General features: G+C 44.5%; 1 protein-coding gene across 3 annotated transcripts in view; it reads right to left on the bottom strand.

Moving 5' to 3' along the window:
- The window catches only part of LOC106561389 (UPF0606 protein KIAA1549), a 90,644-nt gene that overhangs the window by 18,145 nt on the left and 54,144 nt on the right, over nt 1-18,355 (bottom strand). For all 3 annotated transcript variants that reach the window (XM_014125311.3, XM_014125313.3, XM_014125312.3), the window contains exons 7-13: nt 15,068-15,248; nt 14,797-14,856; nt 14,475-14,620; nt 8,387-8,561; nt 7,138-7,325; nt 3,411-3,643; nt 1,356-1,504 (exon numbers count right to left, since the gene is read on the bottom strand). In XM_014125311.3, coding sequence (XP_013980786.3) covers nt 1,356-1,504; nt 3,411-3,643; nt 7,138-7,325; nt 8,387-8,561; nt 14,475-14,620; nt 14,797-14,856; nt 15,068-15,248 — 1,132 coding nt within the window. The remainder of the gene's footprint in view (nt 1-1,355; nt 1,505-3,410; nt 3,644-7,137; nt 7,326-8,386; nt 8,562-14,474; nt 14,621-14,796; nt 14,857-15,067; nt 15,249-18,355) is intronic.

Raw genomic sequence — 18,355 nt, 5'->3', positions numbered from 1 at the left:
TGTGAGAGAGGTAGTGTGTGTTTGTGAGAAGTGGTGTGTGTGTGTGAGAGGTAGTGTGTGTGTGAGAGAGGCAGTGTGTGTGAGTGTGTGAGAGGTAGTGTGTGTGTGTGTGTGAGAGGTAGTGTGTGTGAGAGAGGTAGTGTGTGTGTGAGAGAGGTAGTGTGTGTGTGTGTGAGAGGTAGTGTGTGTGTGTGTTGGTAAGACCCAATGTGAGTGTGTGTGTGAGAGGTAGTGTGTGTGTGTGTGAGAGGTAGTGTGTGTGAGAGAGGTAGTGTGTGTGTGAGAGAGGTAGTGTGTGTGTGTGTGAGGTAGTGTGTGTTTGTGAGAGGTAGTGTGTGTGTGAGAGAGGTAGTGTGTGTTTGTGAGAGAGGTAGTGTGTGTTTGTGAGAGAGGTAGTGTGTGTTTGTGACAGAGGTAGTGTGTGTTTGTGAGAAGTGGTGTGTGTGAGAGAGGTAGTGTGTGTTTGTGAGAGAGGTAGTGTGTGTTTGTGAGAGAGGTAGTGTGTGTTTGTGAGAAGTGGTGTGTGTGTGTGTGAGAGGTAGTGTGTGTGTGAGAGAGGTAGTGTGTGTGAGTGTGTGAGAGGTAGTGTGTGTGTGTGTGAGAGGTAGTGTGTGTGAGAGAGGTAGTGTGTGTGTGAGAGAGGTAGTGTGTGTGTGTGTGAGAGGTAGTGTGTGTGTGTGTGAGAGGTAGTGTGTGTGTGTGTTGGTAAGACCCAATGTGAGTGTGTGTGTGAGAGGTAGTGTGTGTGTGTGTGTGAGAGGTAGTGTGTGTGTGTGTGAGAGGTAGTGTGTGTGTGTTGGTAAGACCCAATGTGAGTGTATGTGAGTGTGTGAGGTAGTGTGTGTGTGTGTGAGAGGTAGTGTGTGTGTGTGTGAGAGGTAGTGTGTGTGTGTGTGAGAGGTAGTGTGAGTGTGTGAGAGGTAGTGTGTGTGTGTTGGTAAGACCCATTGTGAGTGTGTGTGAGTGTACGGCAGAGTGCAGGAGGAAGGGATGTGTTGTCGTACTGCTGGATCCTTTTCTCTGTGGTGAGTCAGGTTCAGTCTGTGCCTGGCTGGCGTTGACCCTGTCTGCTCAGTGTACACACTCAGCAACCAGGCCAGAGGGGCACTACACAGGCCTACCTCCCTCTCACACTAACGCAGTCTCTCCTCCTTCTGTCTCTCTCTGGCTCTCCTTCGCTCCTGGTCTATCTATCAGTTGCTTGTATCTCTTCCTCAAAGTCTCTCTATTCTCATGTTTAACCTCTCAACATGAGTTGCTCTTTCTTTGTCTCTCTCCCCTTTCCTCCCTCTCCTCCTCTTCTCTCTGTGTACGTGAGAGCATGGATGTGATCCAATGTTGCCATGGACACCTGCCATTTAAAACATTGATTGGGATCTTGCGGGCCTGCTTGCTGTCGTTGGGCATGGCGAAGGCTCTCAGGTTCTCCTCGGCTAACTCCTTCTCACGATCACCGGACCCAGCGCTCACCATGGAGTCCCTGTCCGACGGAGAGATCCTGTCCCTGGAAACACGCACACCCATGTCATTGAAGCAAATAGGTGTATATGAACACATGTAAGAACACATACCACACGTGCCACATATACACTACCATTCAAAAGTTTGGGGTCACTTAGAAATGTCCTTGTTTTTAAAAGAAAAGCAATTTTTGGTCGATTAAAATAACATAACATTTATCAGAAATACAGTGTAGACATTGTTAATGTTGTAAAGGACTATTGTAGCTGGAAACGGCAGATTTTTAATGGAATATCTACAGATGTACAGAGGCCCATTATCAGCAACCATCACTCCTGTGTTCCAATGGCACATTGTGTTAGCTAATCCAAGTTTATCATTTAAAAGAAAACTAGAAACTTGGATTAGCTAACACAACGTGCTATTGGAACACAGGAGTGATGGTTGCTGATAATGGGCCTCTGTACGCCTATGTAGATATTCCATTAAAAATCTGCCGTTTCCAGCTACAATGTCCTACACTCGTCTACACTGTATTTCTGATAAATGTTATGTTATTTTAACGAACCAAAAAATTGCTTTCCTTATAAAAACAAGGACATTTCTAAGTGACCCCAAACTTTTGAACGGTAGTGTACATACTGTAGTGGTGTACATACTTAGTGCTTTTTAAAAATAGGTCAACAGAACAAAACACTATAGTTATCAATCCATCAGGGGAAATCCTTTTTGTAATGGCTTTTCTTCGAAAGAAATAAACTTTTTGTCGTAATCGATCACCAGTATTATTCCCATTGACAGTATCATTAAATTCCTATCCAACACTTTTAGAACAGCTGTCCAGAATGGAAGGCATCTCTTTTAATGCGCTACATTAGAGAATGTGACAGCAACCCATCACACTCATCAGCGGATTGAGAGTGCTCTCAGCCACTCCAGCATTCAAGCCTAATTTATCTGCTATTAGCTAAAGCAATTAGCGAGAAGAAATGATCTTTTAGTCAGAGCGACCATTCTGTCTCACGAGAACAGACCATCTCGTATTGACACCATTGATTCAGCTGTGATGGTGTGACTGTGAAGAGGCCAGCGTTAGGTTACTCTGAAACTGCTGTGATGGTGTGACTGTGAAGAGGCCAGCGTTAGGTTACTCTGAAACTGCTGTGATGGTGTGACTGTGAAGAGGCCAGCGTTAGGTTACTCTGAAACTGCTGTGATGGTGTGACTGTGAAGAGGCCAGCGTTAGGTTACTCTGAAACTGCTGTGATGGTGTGACTGTGAAGAGGCCAGCGTTAGGTTACTCTGAAACTGCTGTGATGGTGTGACTGTGAAGAGGCCAGAGTTAGGTTACTCTGAAACTGCTGTGATGGTGTGACTGTGAAGAGGCCAGCGTTAGGTTACTCTGAAACTGCTGTGATGGTGTGACTGTGAAGAGGCCAGCGTTAGGTTACTCTGAAACTGCTGTGATGGTGTGACTGTGAAGAGGCCAGAGTTAGGTTACTCTGAAACTGCTGTGATGGTGTGACTGTGAAGAGGCCAGCGTTAGGTTACTCTGAAACTGCTGTGATGGTGTGACTGTGAAGAGGCCAGCGTTAGGTTACTCTGAAACTGCTGTGATGGTGTGACTGTGAAGAGGCCAGCGTTAGGTTACTCTGAAACTGCTGTGTGGGTCATGGTGCCGGAAATTAACTGAGCGGGCGACAGTAGAAAGTATATGTTACTGCTTTTATATTTTCTACCTGGCTTATATCGCATAGAAGGAATTCCCCTAACAAAAGACAACAAATATCTATTGTACTGTCTTGTATTAATAATTGTTTAAGATGTGCTGTTGTGAATGGAACATCTTTCAAAGCATTTGTGTACTGGAATCTCTCTGCTGAGGTGAATGAGGAGCACGCACACACGCAAGCAAGCACGCAGTCACAAAAACTGTGGGGGCTACTGACCTTCCTCGTCTGCGTGTGCTGCGGGACGCCTTGGTGGAGGAGACGGAGCTCCCTTTTGACCTGGGGGTGGGGACCTCACCGTTCCTGGAGGTGGCGGCAGTCTCCTTGGTGTTGGAGTTGGGTGGTGGGGGCCCGGGGGCACCAGGCTCCTGGATTACCATGATGTCATCCTTACTGTGCTGGCCCAGGTGCAGCTTGGCAAAGTCAAAGCCCTTCACACTGGGAGCCTGGAGCTGAGGATAGAGGACACAGAGAGAGAGAGAGAGCAGAGAGAGACAGAGAGAGACAGAGAGAGAAAGAGAGAGACAGAGAGAGAAGGATAAAAGAGAGTAGAGGGGAACAGGAGTAGGAGGTGAGAGGACAAAAGACACAGAGAGAGAGGGAGGGAGAGAGAGAAGGGGGAAAAGAGGAGAAAGGAACAGGAGCAAGAGGATATATAATAAGAAACAAAGGGATCATTTAGAGATTGAGAGAGGGGGTGGGAGGGAGAGAGGGGAGAATTAAAAAAAATCACAGTCATTGATTTTCCAGCTGCATTTAGAGTTGAGGGAAGGTTTCATTAGACAGGTATACGACTGCAGCGGGAGGGAGGACAGACAGAAGTAGGGCAGGCAGGCGAGTGAGAGGCGTGACAGGAAGATGGAGGGGTAGTGATTCGTGAGTGACTGGGTTGACTGAGTGATGGGGGGAGCGCAGGGAGAGTCAGACAAACATGAATGAATAAAAATAAGAGAAAGTAATGTGGCGTCACAAGGATTTCTTATTGAAAAGTAAGTAAGCATTTTGTTAGTCTACACCTGTTGTTTACGAAGCATGTGACAAATAACATTTGATTTGAATATTGAATGAGGGAGAAGAGACTGGTTCCCACTGCTACTGTACAACACTATGGCTCTGAAAATAATACACTAAGTTGACATATTGGAATTGATTCCTCTGGTGGATCACTCAACAGAGGTGATATACACAGCTCACAGCTTTGTCTAGAATGCACTGCTTTGATGGAGTGAAACATGGATGGCTTTATGAGGCTTTTCTGTGTGAAACTGCTAATCCACTGGGTCCTCTGGGAAGCTGTGTGCTCCTCTCTCTCTCTTTCTATGTAAATAAGCCCACAACACACAGATCTAGGCTACTGATTCTACTCACACACTATTCACTAAGTTGGGGGGACAAAAGAGAAAAAAATACATCAAAACCATGGCCTAGTCTGACGAGGAACTACTATACTGATACTGTACATTATAGTATGATATCCATTCAATATATGGCCTATTTGGATGAGACTTCCAAAACTGCAATGATGATAAGCATCTAAAACATTGAAGACAAGATCTCAACAAATCCTTTGTTTTTCTATAATACATGAACATGAGTACTAGGCCAGACTAGATGACATTTCAGTGTCTGACCCGCCCTCTCTAAAGCCTGGAGACAGGCCAGCACGTCTAATATGGAGAAGACTACATCTTTCTACAGTACATTGTACCTTCTGCTTCCCTTTCAACACTGTTTTCTTCTTCTCTTCTTCCTCCTCCTCATCTTCCTCTTCTTCCTCCTCTTCCGCTTCTTCCTCTTCCTCATAGCTCTCACTTTTCTGCTTGGGCTTTGGCTTGGGAGGAGGAAGGTTTGGTCCCTGAGTGGATGCAGTGGGTGGGATGATGATGGATACATGTGATGAGTTGACCAGCTCCTTGGGTCTTCCATTCACTACCATGGGACTTTATTGCCCCTTAACTACAGGGCCGATTTGCTATCATTCTCTACTCACAACAACCAATAGATTCAAATCCACTACACACCCCATTCTCTTCAGGGTCTTCTACAAACTACTAGCTTCTACTTTGTACCTTCCAGTTTCTCTCATCTTCCTCTTCTTCCTCTTCTTCCTCCTCTTCCTCTTCTTCCTCTTCTTCCTCTTCTTCCTCCTCCTCATAGCTCTCACTTTTCTGCTTGGGCTTTGGCTTGGGAGGAGGAAGGTTTGGTCCCTGAGAGGATGCAGTGGGTGGGATGGTGATTGATACATGTGATGAGTTGACCAGCTCCTTGGGTCTTCCATTCACTACCATGGGACTTTATTGCCCCTTAACTACAGGGCCGATTTGCTATCGTTCTCTACTCACAACAACCAATAGATTCAAATCCACTACACACCCCATTCTCTTCAGGGTCTTCTACGAACTACTAGCTTCTACTTTGTACCTTCCCCTTTCTCTCATCTTCCTCTTCTTCCTCCTCCTCTTCCTCCTCACTCTCACTCATCATTATTTGCTTCTTGATTGGAAGAGACCTTGATTTCCTGAACGATGATTCCCTGAACGATGATTCCCTTAAAGGTTGAGCGGACTGAACAGAAATAGAAAGAGGAAAAGAGATCGAAATGGAAAGAGGAGAGGTGTTACGTGATTGATGGATGGTAGAGGTCTTAGACTGAGGTAAGGAAGGATAGATGCTTGTACATATTAATCTGCATTTGCCTCATTCCAGCTGGACAGAGAGGTCGGAGGCAGAGGAAAAGAAGGCAGACAGACAGATCAATCAGAGAGACAGGGTAACCCATAACAACAACACAGACAGACCAGACAGTCTAATAATAGCAGAGCAGGACAGTATATGAGGGGCAGCATGTGTGTCTGTGTGATACCAGGAGGATAGACATTAGAAAGCCCCCAGCAGCAGCAGCAGCAGTAGTCAGAGCAAATCCTGTCTGTCTGGATAGCAACGAGTGTGTATTATGCAGGGTGTCTGTGTGTGTGTGTCCATGTATGCGTACGTGTGTGTTACTGTCAGCCAGGGGGATCTTGCAGAGCTGTGTGGAGCTGCAGTACTGTGGGAGCAGCCCTGGGCAAGAACACAGCTGCTGTGCCTTACTGCAGCGAGAGCCAATTACTGTTGGGCTGCCTGTCACATAGTGAGCCTGTGATCCTCTCTCCAGCATGGGCTGCTGCCACATAGGGAGCCTGTGATCCTCTCCAGCAGGAGACTGGATCACTGGCAGCAGGGGAGGTAGATAGTACTCTACTACTCTAAGCTCCCATACAGTACAGCCTATCAGCACAGGGGCAAATCCCACTTAAGTCACATTTTCACTTGGTCTCCCATTGACATCAATGGATGACTGAGTGAAAATTTGACTGAAGATGAAGTTAGGCTTCACCCCACAGAGATCAAACCTGAGACCAGCACAACTCCCCATAGTGTGAGAACTACAGCCCTCAAATAATAACAAGAACGGGGCGAGGAATGCACTGCCAGGGAGATATAGAGGCCTGGATACAGATATGTCCTTAAGAGGGGAGATAACTGTATAACACAAACAGTGGAGAGACACAGAGGAGCCGACTGACTGATAACACAAATTTCTCCATGCTGTGTGTGAAGGTAGAGGAGGAAAAATAGCTGTCAGTGTGAGAGATAACTAACAATACAATAACCACATACAGAGGTGCTGTAGATAGGCCAAAGAGGGATACATAGAGTTAGAAAAATGTTCAGAACAAAAAAGACTGAAACAGTAATCCAACGTAGTCTGTGTAGAGTAGGGACATAGAAAACAGTGGTTATGGACAGAGACAGGCAACATAACATGTAAGAGCCAACACATCCAGAGATAGAAAGATGATGACAGCAGGTTAAAAGAGGTGAATAAACACACAGAGAGAAACGGGGGACTCTAGGACCACGCTCTTGGTCCATCGTCCCTCCTCCCGTCTCCTCCTCTCCTCACCTTCTGTCTTTGCTGGACAGTGGTCATGGCGTCGGGCTGGAACTCCAACTTGTCGGTGCGACACAGCTTCCAGTAGAGGATGGAGATGATGACGATGACCACGCCTAGTGGCACCACCACGCCTATGATGATCCACATGCTGGTGTTCTCCGTGTCTGGGGGAGGGTACCCTGCCACCTTCTCCACAGCTACAGGAAAACGGCCATAGATAACATTATGGAGTGTGTTATTACATGCGTGTGTATGTCTGTGTCTGTGTGTGTGCATGTGTGTATGCTTGCATGTATGTATATGTCTGTCTGTGTCTATGTGTTTATATCCCCATCAGAATTTCAAACTTCCACATTCCTTTCTTTGTTACTCAGGTGTTGCTTATCGGTTTATTATCATTTCCCTTTTAAAAGAGGTGTGTTTTCTGTTCTTATTCACAGAAGCTTGATTTCAGTTTCCTTGTGTGTCGCCTGAGTAAGTTCTAGTCTTAATGTTTAATGTTTTAATTTGTTATTTATTTTTAAGTATTACTGTGATCCTTCTGTTTCCTTATTTTATCAGTGAAGTATTTACGTTATCCGAAACCTCTGATTCCTCGTCTGATCCATTCTCTGCACCTTGGTCCAACTCTACCACGTCACATCCACACTGAGTTCATTCATAAACAGCTACAGTAGTTACACTGCATGCTACACACTGTGTTACACACACACAACATCTTACTGTCTGTTCTTCTGCTGCTACTCTGCAATTAAGGCTTGTCATATCCCCTAGGAAAACGCTCACCTGCCATAAGAGCAGGCTTAAAGCAGGGACAGAAGTCCCTTGAGGTGCTTCGACTCCTACATCTCCAACATGGATATATAATGAGGTGAAGCATTTGGCCCAGTGTATAGGATGAGGTAATCAGTTCAAACGCTGCCAAATAAACACCAACATATACTGAGCAATTAGTCAGTATACTTTTAAATGTGCAGATTTACTGTCCTTTGATCAGGAGCTCCAAAAGCTTAATGAACACTATTCTGTGCCAATGAATGCACTGATGCATGGATGTATATACAGTAGGGAGGAGGCGCTCTATACATCAAAGCTGATTGCTGTGTATACAATAGGGGTCCTTCATACATATTCCAATTTAACTGAGCTCAGTTCATTTCAACTCCAGTAAAGGTAGCGTGGGCAGGCAGACTTACCCTGTTCCCAATTTCTGTTTGTGCTGTCTTGCCATTTCTAACCACGCTAAGGCTCTACTTACGTGTAGCCAGGATGCCCTGTACTCTGTAGCCCAGCACGATGGCTGCCCTTTGCACATCCAGTCTGTTCAGCATGTTGGCTGTGGTGATGGCAGGCAACCGCTGTCCTAGCTGGTCCACAAAGTACACCATATCCAGAGGGTGGTCCGCTCCCACCAGCCTGGTCGTACTCACAATCTGGAGGGAGATGTGTGTTACTGTTAACATCACAGTTCTAGACTAGAAAGCTTGCTGCGACAATGCCTGGTACTAGGGTTGCAACATGTCAGTAACTTTCCAAAAATTCCCTTGTTTTCCAGAAATCCTGGTTGGAAGATTCCTTCAATTACGAAGGAATTAACAGGAAATCCGGGAACCCTCCAACCAGGATTTCTAGGAAAAACTGGGAATTTTGGGAAAGTTACTTGAATTTTGCAACCCTACCTGGTTTAATTTCACTGTTACCCAACAACTATTAAAACAAAAACAAAAAACATTTTAAGTGAGAATAGGCATTGGTCTAAAGCAAAAAAAGAAAGGAAATTCACATGAGCACCACGATGCCTATTCCACCCATGCTCTACCAAGGTTTTCCAACACACAGCTTTGACCTACTACAGTAGATACAGTTGAAGTCGGAAGTTTACATACACTTAGATTGGAGTCATTAAAACTCATTTTTCAACCACTCCACAAATTTCTTGTTAAAAAACTATAGTTTTGGCAAGTCGGTTAGGACATCTACTTTGTGCATGACACAAGTAATTTTTCCAACAATTGTTTACAGACAGATTATTTAACTTATAATTCACTGTAACACAATTCCAGTGGGTTAGAAGTTTACATACAGTAAGTTGACTGTGCCTTTAAACAGCTTGGAAAATTCCAGAAAATGATGTCACGGCTTTAGAAGCTTCTGATAGGCTAATTGACATCATTTGAGTCAATTGGAGGTGTACCTGTGGATGTATTTCAAGCCCTACCTTCAAACTCTGTGCCTCTTGGCTTGACATCATGGGAAAATCAAAAGAAATCAGCCAAGCTCAGAAAAAAAATGTGGACCTCCACAAGTCTGGTTCATCCTTGGGAGCAATTTCCAAACGCCTGAAGGTACCACGTTCATCTGTACAAACAATAGTATGCAAGTATAAACACCATGGGACCACGCAGCCGTCATACCACTAAGGAAGGAGATGCGCTCTGTCTCCTAGAGATGAACGTACTTTGGTGCGAAAAGTGCAAATCAATCCCAGAACAACAGCAAAGGACCTTGTGAAGATGCTGGAGGAAACAGGTACAAAAGTATCCATATCCACAGTAAAACGAGTCCTCTATCGACATAACCTCAAAGGCCGCTCAACAAAGAAGAAGTCACTGCTCCAGAACCGCCATAAAAAAATCAACTGCAACTGCACATGGGGACAAAGATTGTACTTTTTGGAGAAATGTCCTCTGGTCTGATGAAACAAAAATAGAACTGTTTGGCCATAAAGACCATCGTTATGTTTGGAGGAAAAAGGGGGAGGCTTGAAAGCCGATGAACACCATCCCAACCGTGAAGCACGTGGGTGGCAGCATCATGTTGTGGGGGTGCTTTGCTGCAGGAGGGACTGGTGCACTTCACAAAATAGATGGCATCATGAGGATGGAAAATTATGTGGATATACAGTATAGAAGCCACATCTCAAGACATCAGTCAGGAAGTTAAAGCTTGGTCGCAAATGGGTCTTCCAAATGGACAATGACCCCAAGCATACTTCCAAAGTTGTTGCAAAATGGCTGAAGGACAACAAAGACAAAGCCCTGACCTCAAGCCTATAGAACATTTGTGGGCAGAACTGAAAAAGCGTGTGCAAGCAAAGACGCCTAGAAACCTGACTCAGTTACACCAGCTCTGTCAGGAGGAATGGGCTAAAATTCACCCAACTTATTGTGGGAAGCTTGTGGAAGGCTACCCAAAACATTTGACCCAAGTTAAAAAATGTAAAGGCAATGCTACCAAATACTAATTGAGTGTATGTAAACTTCTGACCCACTGGGAATGGGATGAAAGAAATAAAAGCTGGAATCAATCATTCTCTCTACTATTATTCTGACATTTCACATTCTTAAAATAAAGTGGTGATCCTAACTGACCTAAAACAGGGAATTTTTTACTAGGATTAAATGTCAGGAATTGTGAAAAACTGAGTTTAAATGTATTTGGCTAAAGTGTATGTAAACTTCTGACTTCAACTGTATATATAGCCCCCACAATAATGTAGCAGTAGTCTGTAAAAGGGGTATTGGTGGATGTGACTGCAAACAGAGTTAGACTCGTACAGTGAGTCACATCAACTGTTAAAACCTTTCTATATTATTCCTCGTGGTGAGCTCTCCATGAATCGGAACAGTGAGACTCATTATCGAGGGCTTGTAGTCTTTTCTACCCAGAGTCACACTGCTTTACTAATCAGGCTTTGCCTTTTGTGGTTCTCCACAGCACCTGCTCTACTCCCCTCTCCCCTCTCTTCACAACAACATTTAGGGGACAGGATAGGCCAGGGTATCCATGGCAACACCACCTATTCATCACAAGCCAGCTACTCAAAGACCAACCACCAAGTCTCTTTTTCTTTCTTTCAAGACCCGTTACTTGAATGCTGTGACGCCAGTCACTAATAGCAGATCAATTATTAATTCTCTCTGTCTCTTTCTCTCTCTCTCTCATTCTGCCTGGCAGCTGGAGTTATTATAAAAGCAGAAATCTACTCTAGTTGTGGGGAGGGATATGTTATCGGGCCCTGTGGAGGGGGCAGAGAGGGTGCGATGGTCTACACGCAGGTGGGAACTGTTAGTGATAAATATCATAGCACCTTCAGAGATCTACTTTCCAGATCGCCACAGACCCACGGACGTTTCATGAGTCGTGAATTAGCAGTGAACCTGTGTGTCAGGTATGGGCTATGATTAGAGGTCTAATAGAGTAGCACAGTATGAGTCATAATACCCATAAAACCTAGCGGTCAAACAGGGAAACGGTTCCAATCATTTTTGCACCATTCATTTTTCCCATAGGGGATTTTAGAATATATATGCCATGACGATCTGAGAGAGAGATGACGAATCGAGGCAAAGGTAAGACTCTCTGGATCTAATGTTAGCTAAAAGTCGTAAATAATAAATTGGCAACATTTCTTTAAATGTACAATTCTGTGAACTGTCTTGTGCAAGTTCTAAATTGACACAATACCTGTTAGCAAAGGTGTCAGCTAGAGATGACGTGCCGGAGCTTGCAGGGATTGCATTATGTCTACTTCGATGCCAATTACCATTTTCGATTCTGAGAGTAAATAGAGATGAATATATTGATATCAATACGTCACGCCAGTGTAAGCCTACACAAAACACATTTTAAGTGTTCCTAAAATCACCTATGGGAAAAATGAATGGTGTAACTATTGGAACCATTTCCCTGTTTGACCGCTAGGTTTTATGGGTATCTGTCACGTCCTGACCAGCAGATGGAGCTGTTGTTGTAGTTTTGGGGTCAGGACGTGGCAGTCTTGTGTTCTGTGTTGGTCTTGTGACTCCTGATCAGGAACAGCTGGGGATCGTTGTTCCTGATTGGGAGTCATATATGTAGGAGTATGTTTGTCACTTGGTTTTGTGGGTAGTTGATTTTGCACTGCTGTATGTAAGTACTTAGCCTGTAAAACTGTCGGTCTGTCGTTCTCTTTTGTTTATTGTTTTTCCCGTGTTCACGTTTATTTAATAAATTATCATGATGAACACGCAACCTGCTGCACCTTGGTCCATTTCCACAGAAGACAGCCGTTACAGTATCATGACACCCCCACTGCGGGGCTCTATTGGTGGAATTCTAATAGGTCTCGGCAAATGGCATTCTACTTCCTTTCCCCTCAGTAGGGCTTTTCAAAACCATGAATATGATTATTCACTCACACAAATGTACAGTCGTGGCCAAAAGTTTTGAGAATGACACAAATATTAATTTTCACAAAGTCTGCTGCCTCAGTTTGTAAGATGGCAATTTGCCTATACTCCAGAATGTTATGAAGAGTGATCAGATGAATTGCAATTAATTGCAAAGTCCTTCTTTGCCATGCAAATGAACTGAATCCCCCAAAAACATTTCCACTGCATTTCAGCCCTGCCACAAAAGGACCAGCTGACATCATGTCAGTGATTCTCTTGTTAACATAGGCGTGAGTGTTGACGAGGACAAGGCTGGAGATCACTCTGTCAGGCTGATTGAGTTTGAATAACAGACTGGAAGCTTCAAATGGAGGGTGGTGCTTGGAATCATTGTTCTTCCTCTGTCAACCATGGTTACCTGCAAGGAAACCCGTGCCGGCATCATTGCTTTGCACAAAAAGGGCTTCACAGGCAAGGATATTGCTGCCAGTAAGATTGCACCTAAATCAACCATTTATCGGATCATCAAGAACTTCAAGGAGAGCGCTTCAATTGTTGTGAAGAAGGCTTCAGGGCGCCCAAGAAAGTCCAGCAAGCGCCAGGACCGTCTCCTAAAGTTGATTCAGCTGCGGGATCAGGGCACCACCAGTACAGAGCTTGCTCAGGAATGGCAGCAGGCAGGTGTAAGTACATCTGCATGCACAGTGAGGCAAAGACTTTTGGAGGATGGCCTGGTGTCAAGAAGGGCAGCAAAGAAGCCACTTCTCTACAGGAAAAACATCAGGGACAGACTGATATTCTGCAAAAGGTACAGGGATTGGACTGCTGAGGACTGGGGTACAGTCATTTTCTCTGATGAATCCCCTTTCCGATCACTTGGGGCATCTGGAAAATAGCTTGTCCGGAGAAGACAAGGTGAGCGCTACCATCAGTCCTGTGTCGTGCCAACAGTAAAGCATCCTGAGACCATTCATGTGTGGGGTTGCTTCTCAGCTAAGGGAGTGGGCTCACTCACAATTTTGCGTAAGAACACAGCCATGAATAAAGAATGGTACCAACACATCCTCTGAGAGCAATTTCTCCCAACCATCCAGGAACAGTTTGGTGACGAACAACGCCTTTTCCAGCATGATCGAGCACCTTGCCATAAGGCAAAAGTGATAACTAAGTGGCTCGGGGAACAAAACATCGATATTTTGGGTCCATGGCCAGGAAACTCCCCAGACCTTAATCCCATTGAGAACTTTTGGTCAATCCTCAAGAGGCGGGTGGACAAACAAAAACCCACAAATTCTGACAAACTCCAAGCATTGATTATGCAAGAATGGGCTGCCATCAGTCAGGATGTGGCCCAGAAGTTAATTGACATCATGCCAGGGCGGACTGCAGAGGTCTTGAAAAAGAAGGGACAACACTACAAATATTGACTCTTTGCATCACCTTCATGTATTGTCAATACAAGCCTTTGACACTTATGAAATGCTTGTAATTATACTTCAGTATTCCATAGTAACTTCTGACAAAAATATCTAAAGACACTGAAGCAGCAAACCTTGTGGAAATTAATATTTGTGTAATTCTCAAAACTTTTGGCCACGACTGTAATGATGGTGCTCTTCTGTTTTTAACCTTGAAAAGAACATGAGTGCTCTGGGCTCTTGCTTTTTGCATTTCAAGGACTGTCTTCAATGTTTGTGTCTGGCTCTAAATAACACAGTAAGACTGTCTGCTCTGCTTCTTGTGATCACTAAAACGCTGCTGCCTCTCTCAGCCTCTCACATAGAAGCCGTAGTTTGACTTGACAGAATCAGTACGCTGGCATCACCTGTGAAAGTCCACAGCCAGAGAGAGTGGGATATGGTGTGCGTGTGTGTGTGTGTGTGTGTGTGTGTGTGTGTGTGTGTGTGTGTGAAAGGGTGTGGTTCATGTGGGGCCACACACTGTTCATCATTCCACTCTAATAAACCTGGAGACTGGATGTGGCTTAGTGTCTGGCTGAGGAAACTCAGGTTGTTTTTCTGGTGATGACTCGGGCTTACTCTCTTTAGAAACACAGTGGCTACGGCAGCCTTGCCTAGGGGTTATTACCACAGGGTGAGAGTTATATTTGCTGTACTTAAGAGCTATAGTCAAGCACAGCATGAGAATTCTAAGATGATTCTCAGTATAGTACAGTGTCTCTGATTTGGTTACCTGAACACTGTGGTTGGCCACGCTAGTGGCCCTCTTGGTACGCCTGGCCGCCCTCAGAACCTCTCCCAGCAGCAGGGCCACACGACGCTCCATCTTGGCCTGGAAGGTCCGCCCGTCCACCCCCTGGTCCAGGACACCCAGCATCACTGGACAGGAAACAGATGGTTATGATATCACACAGGACAGGCAATACAGAGCCAACACATTGCCTATCACACAGCCAGAACATAGGCCCTGAATGTGTATCCATCCTCTAGCTGCAGTTGAGATTTATATTGGGTGGAATACTTAAAGTCAGATGTGTTGACAAGGGGAAGCATACCTGTTCTAACCCAAGACGAGCGAAGCAACTGGGTGGTGTTCAACTCTGGGTAGTGAAAAGCTATTGGGAAAAGAAGAGAGGGAAATAAGGAAAGTACAGACTACCTAAAAATACTCCCTATTGAGGTAAAAAAGAGGTGCTTAGAACTTAAAGCAGATTGACAAATAGAATACAATCGATTAGAATACATGTATTTCCCCCAAGGGAACATCCCAGTAGGTGTGCTCGGCATAAAAACCCAATCCATTAGACAGTATGGTAATGGACTCACGCTCGGCGATTTGAAGCACGGGAAAGCCCAGGTAGTAGCTGAACTCCACCATGTTGAGCAGCCTCAGGTGGTTGCTGACCTCTGACCCCTTCAGGTAGCCGAAGGCATCGCGCACCGCGAAGGTCACGTCCACTGGCTCCCTCTGCTGACTCCTGGGCTGATTCATGGTGATGTTCACAATCTAGGAAAATATTACATACGTACATACAGGACTCTATTTTAACAAACATAACGCAATGGTAAATCTAAGCGCTTGCGGTAGCACTACACGTTGGGGTGGGTCTCATAAATATTTTTGCTATTTTCACAACCAGAATTATGGGCACAGTAGCTGGCGGTGGCACGAAAGGGCTGGGTTTTGATGAATTAACAAGTTGAGGGTGTGTCGAGGCTTGACCCCTCACTGGCCAATCAGAATGTATCCCATTGGCTAAATATGTGGTTGCTTCAAGTTGTGTATTTACGGTATTTTATGTATTGCCTTGGAATCAATTCCAATTTGAATGTTAGTCCGTTATAGCTTAGTTTAGTAAATAGCCTACAAAAACAAAATAAAATGTAAGCCTATCCCATATTGGATACATATGTTGAACATGCTTTTGAACAGTAACTGCATGGCTTCAATATGGAAATATATTGTTAACATATATATTTTCAAACAATACAAAACATACACAAACAAGATGATTGACGGGAAAAGTATCGTCCAACCCATCGGGTATCTCACTGCACTCTCAAATGCCATGTCTTGAAATATGCAGACAGACTGATTAAAAGTAAATGTAGATTGTAATACTTCTGACAGCCAACTTTCCAACTCCGCCCATAATCCCTGGACTCCATAGCATTCCCAGAAGGCATGGACCATTGAGTCATTGCTAGTTTCACACACTATGCTATTGTGCTGCAGAATCTGCTAACGTTGCTTCCTGTATAATAAATTCTATACAATCCAGTTCATACTGGATTAAGCGTACATTTTTGTTAACTGTAATTTTGTTAGTTACACTACATGACCAAATGTACGTGGACATCTGCACGTCAAACATCTCATTCCAAAATGATGGGCATTAATATGGAGTTGGTCCCCCCTTTACTGCTATAACAGCCTCCATTCTTCTGGGAAGGCTTTCCACTAGATGTTGGAACACTGTTGCTTCCATTCAGCCACAACAGCATTAGTGAGGTTGGGCACTGATGTTGGGCAATTAGGCCTGGCTCACAGTGGTTACAATTCATCCCAAAGGTGTTTGATGGGGTTGAGGTCAGAGCTCTGTGCAGGCCAGTCAAGCTCTTTCACACCGATTTCAACAAACCATTTTGTATGAACCTCGCTGAAACAGGAAAGGTCCATACCCAAAATGTTGCTACAAAGTTGGAAGCACAGAATCATCTAGAATGTCATTGTATGCTGTACCGTTAAGATTTCCCTTCACTGGAACTAAGGGGCCTACCCCGAACCATGAAAAACAGCCCCAGAACATTATTCCTCCTCCACCAAACTTTACAGTTGGCACTATGCATTCCTGTAGGTAGCGTTCTCCTGGCATCCGGCAAACCCAGATTCTCTGTCAGACTGGCAGATGGTGAAGCGTGATTCATCACTCCAGAGAACGCGTTTCCACTGCTCCTGAGTCCAATGGCGGTGAGCTTTACACCATTCCAGCCGACGCTTGGCATTGCGCATGGTGATCTTAGGCTTGTCTGCGGCTGCTTGGCCATGGAAACCAATTTCATGAAGCACCCGACGAACAGTTATTGTGCTGACATCGTCCTTGAGGGCTCCCAAATGGCGCAGCGGTTTAAGGTACTGCATTTCAGTGCAAGAGGCGTCACTACAGTACCTGGTTCAAATCCAGGCTGTATCACATCCGGCTGTGATTGGGAGTCCCATAGGGTGGCGTACAATTGGCCCAATGTTGTCTGGGTTTGGCCGGGGTAGGCTGTCCTTTTAAATAAGAATTTGTTCTTAACTGACTTGCCAAGTTAAATAAAGGTCAAATAAAAAATTCCAGAGGCAGTTTGGAACTCGGTAGTGAGTGTTGCAACCGAGGACAGACGATTTTTAAGCACTACGCGCTTCAACACTCGGCAATCCTGTTATGTGAGCTTGTGTGGAAAGGTGGCATCCTATGACGGTGCCACGTTGAAAGTCACTGAGGTCTTCAGTAGGGTCATTCTACTGCCAATGATTTGAAGGAGTGTTTTAATTCCAATAGTTAATATTTTTTTCTAAGAGGTTGTCAGTTGGATAGCCTCTCTGCAAGGTTTTGTTTATCTTACCTATCATATGAATTTCCTTTTCTGACTCAAATAGGATTCCCTCAAGATTGCTTTTATGTCCAAAATATTTCAAATCGACATTTTGTGATATTAAACTTTTAAGTTGCATGTATTTGAAAATATCTACATTTGGCAGTCAAAAATGGCTTTTTAATTCTGTCATGGAAACACATGTATTTCCTATTACCAAGTCATTTACAGTTTCTATGCCCATAGTTTTCCATGTGGGCCAATTTAAAAATCGGTGAATTCTGAAAAGCTATCAAAGGATAGTTCCATAATGTTTTTAGGGAGTGATTTTGGTTCTGGTAGAATATGTTTTATTTTGTCACATATTGTAATAGTGTTCTTAACTATGAAATTGTTAATGTTCTTAGCTTTATCCACGTGAAAAGGTTCTGGGGATGAGCATGTGCATCTTCAATATGTACCCATTTTCCCTGTTTAGTGCGTTTAACTATATGTCACAAGTAAAAGCCCTTAGTGGCGGGTTGATACAATTCCCAATCTGGAACGTTAGAACCACCCTCAGACTTAGGAAGATGTTCTATGAGTTTTATTAGCCCATATAAAATCTGGTATGAGCAAGTATACTTTTTTAAAGAATGTCTTCAGTGGGGTAACTGCCTCGCAAGGCTGCCGGCCCAGACGGCATCCCTAGCCGCATCCTCAGAGCGTGCGCAGACCAGCTGGCTGGTGTGTTTACGGACATATTCAATCTCTCCCTATCGCAGTCTGATGTCCCCACATGCTTCAAGATGGCCACCATTGTTCCTGTACCCAAGAAGGCAAAGGTAACTGAACGAAATGACTATTGCCCCGTAGCACTCACTTCCGTCATCATGAAGTGCATTGAGAGGCTAGTTAAGGATCATATCACCTCCAGCTTACCTGTCACCCTAGACCCACCTCAATTTACATACCGCCCCAATAGGTCCACACTCGATGCAATCGCCATCACACTGCACACTGCCCTATCCCCTCTAGACAAGAGGAATACCTATG

Source organism: Salmo salar, chromosome 10, assembly GCF_965601325.2.
Source record: "Salmo salar chromosome 10, fSalSal1, whole genome shotgun sequence".
Lineage (NCBI taxonomy): Eukaryota > Metazoa > Chordata > Actinopteri > Salmoniformes > Salmonidae > Salmo > Salmo salar.
The sequence above is the reverse complement of the archived record's forward strand: the minus strand, read 5'-3'. Positions and strand labels throughout refer to the sequence as shown.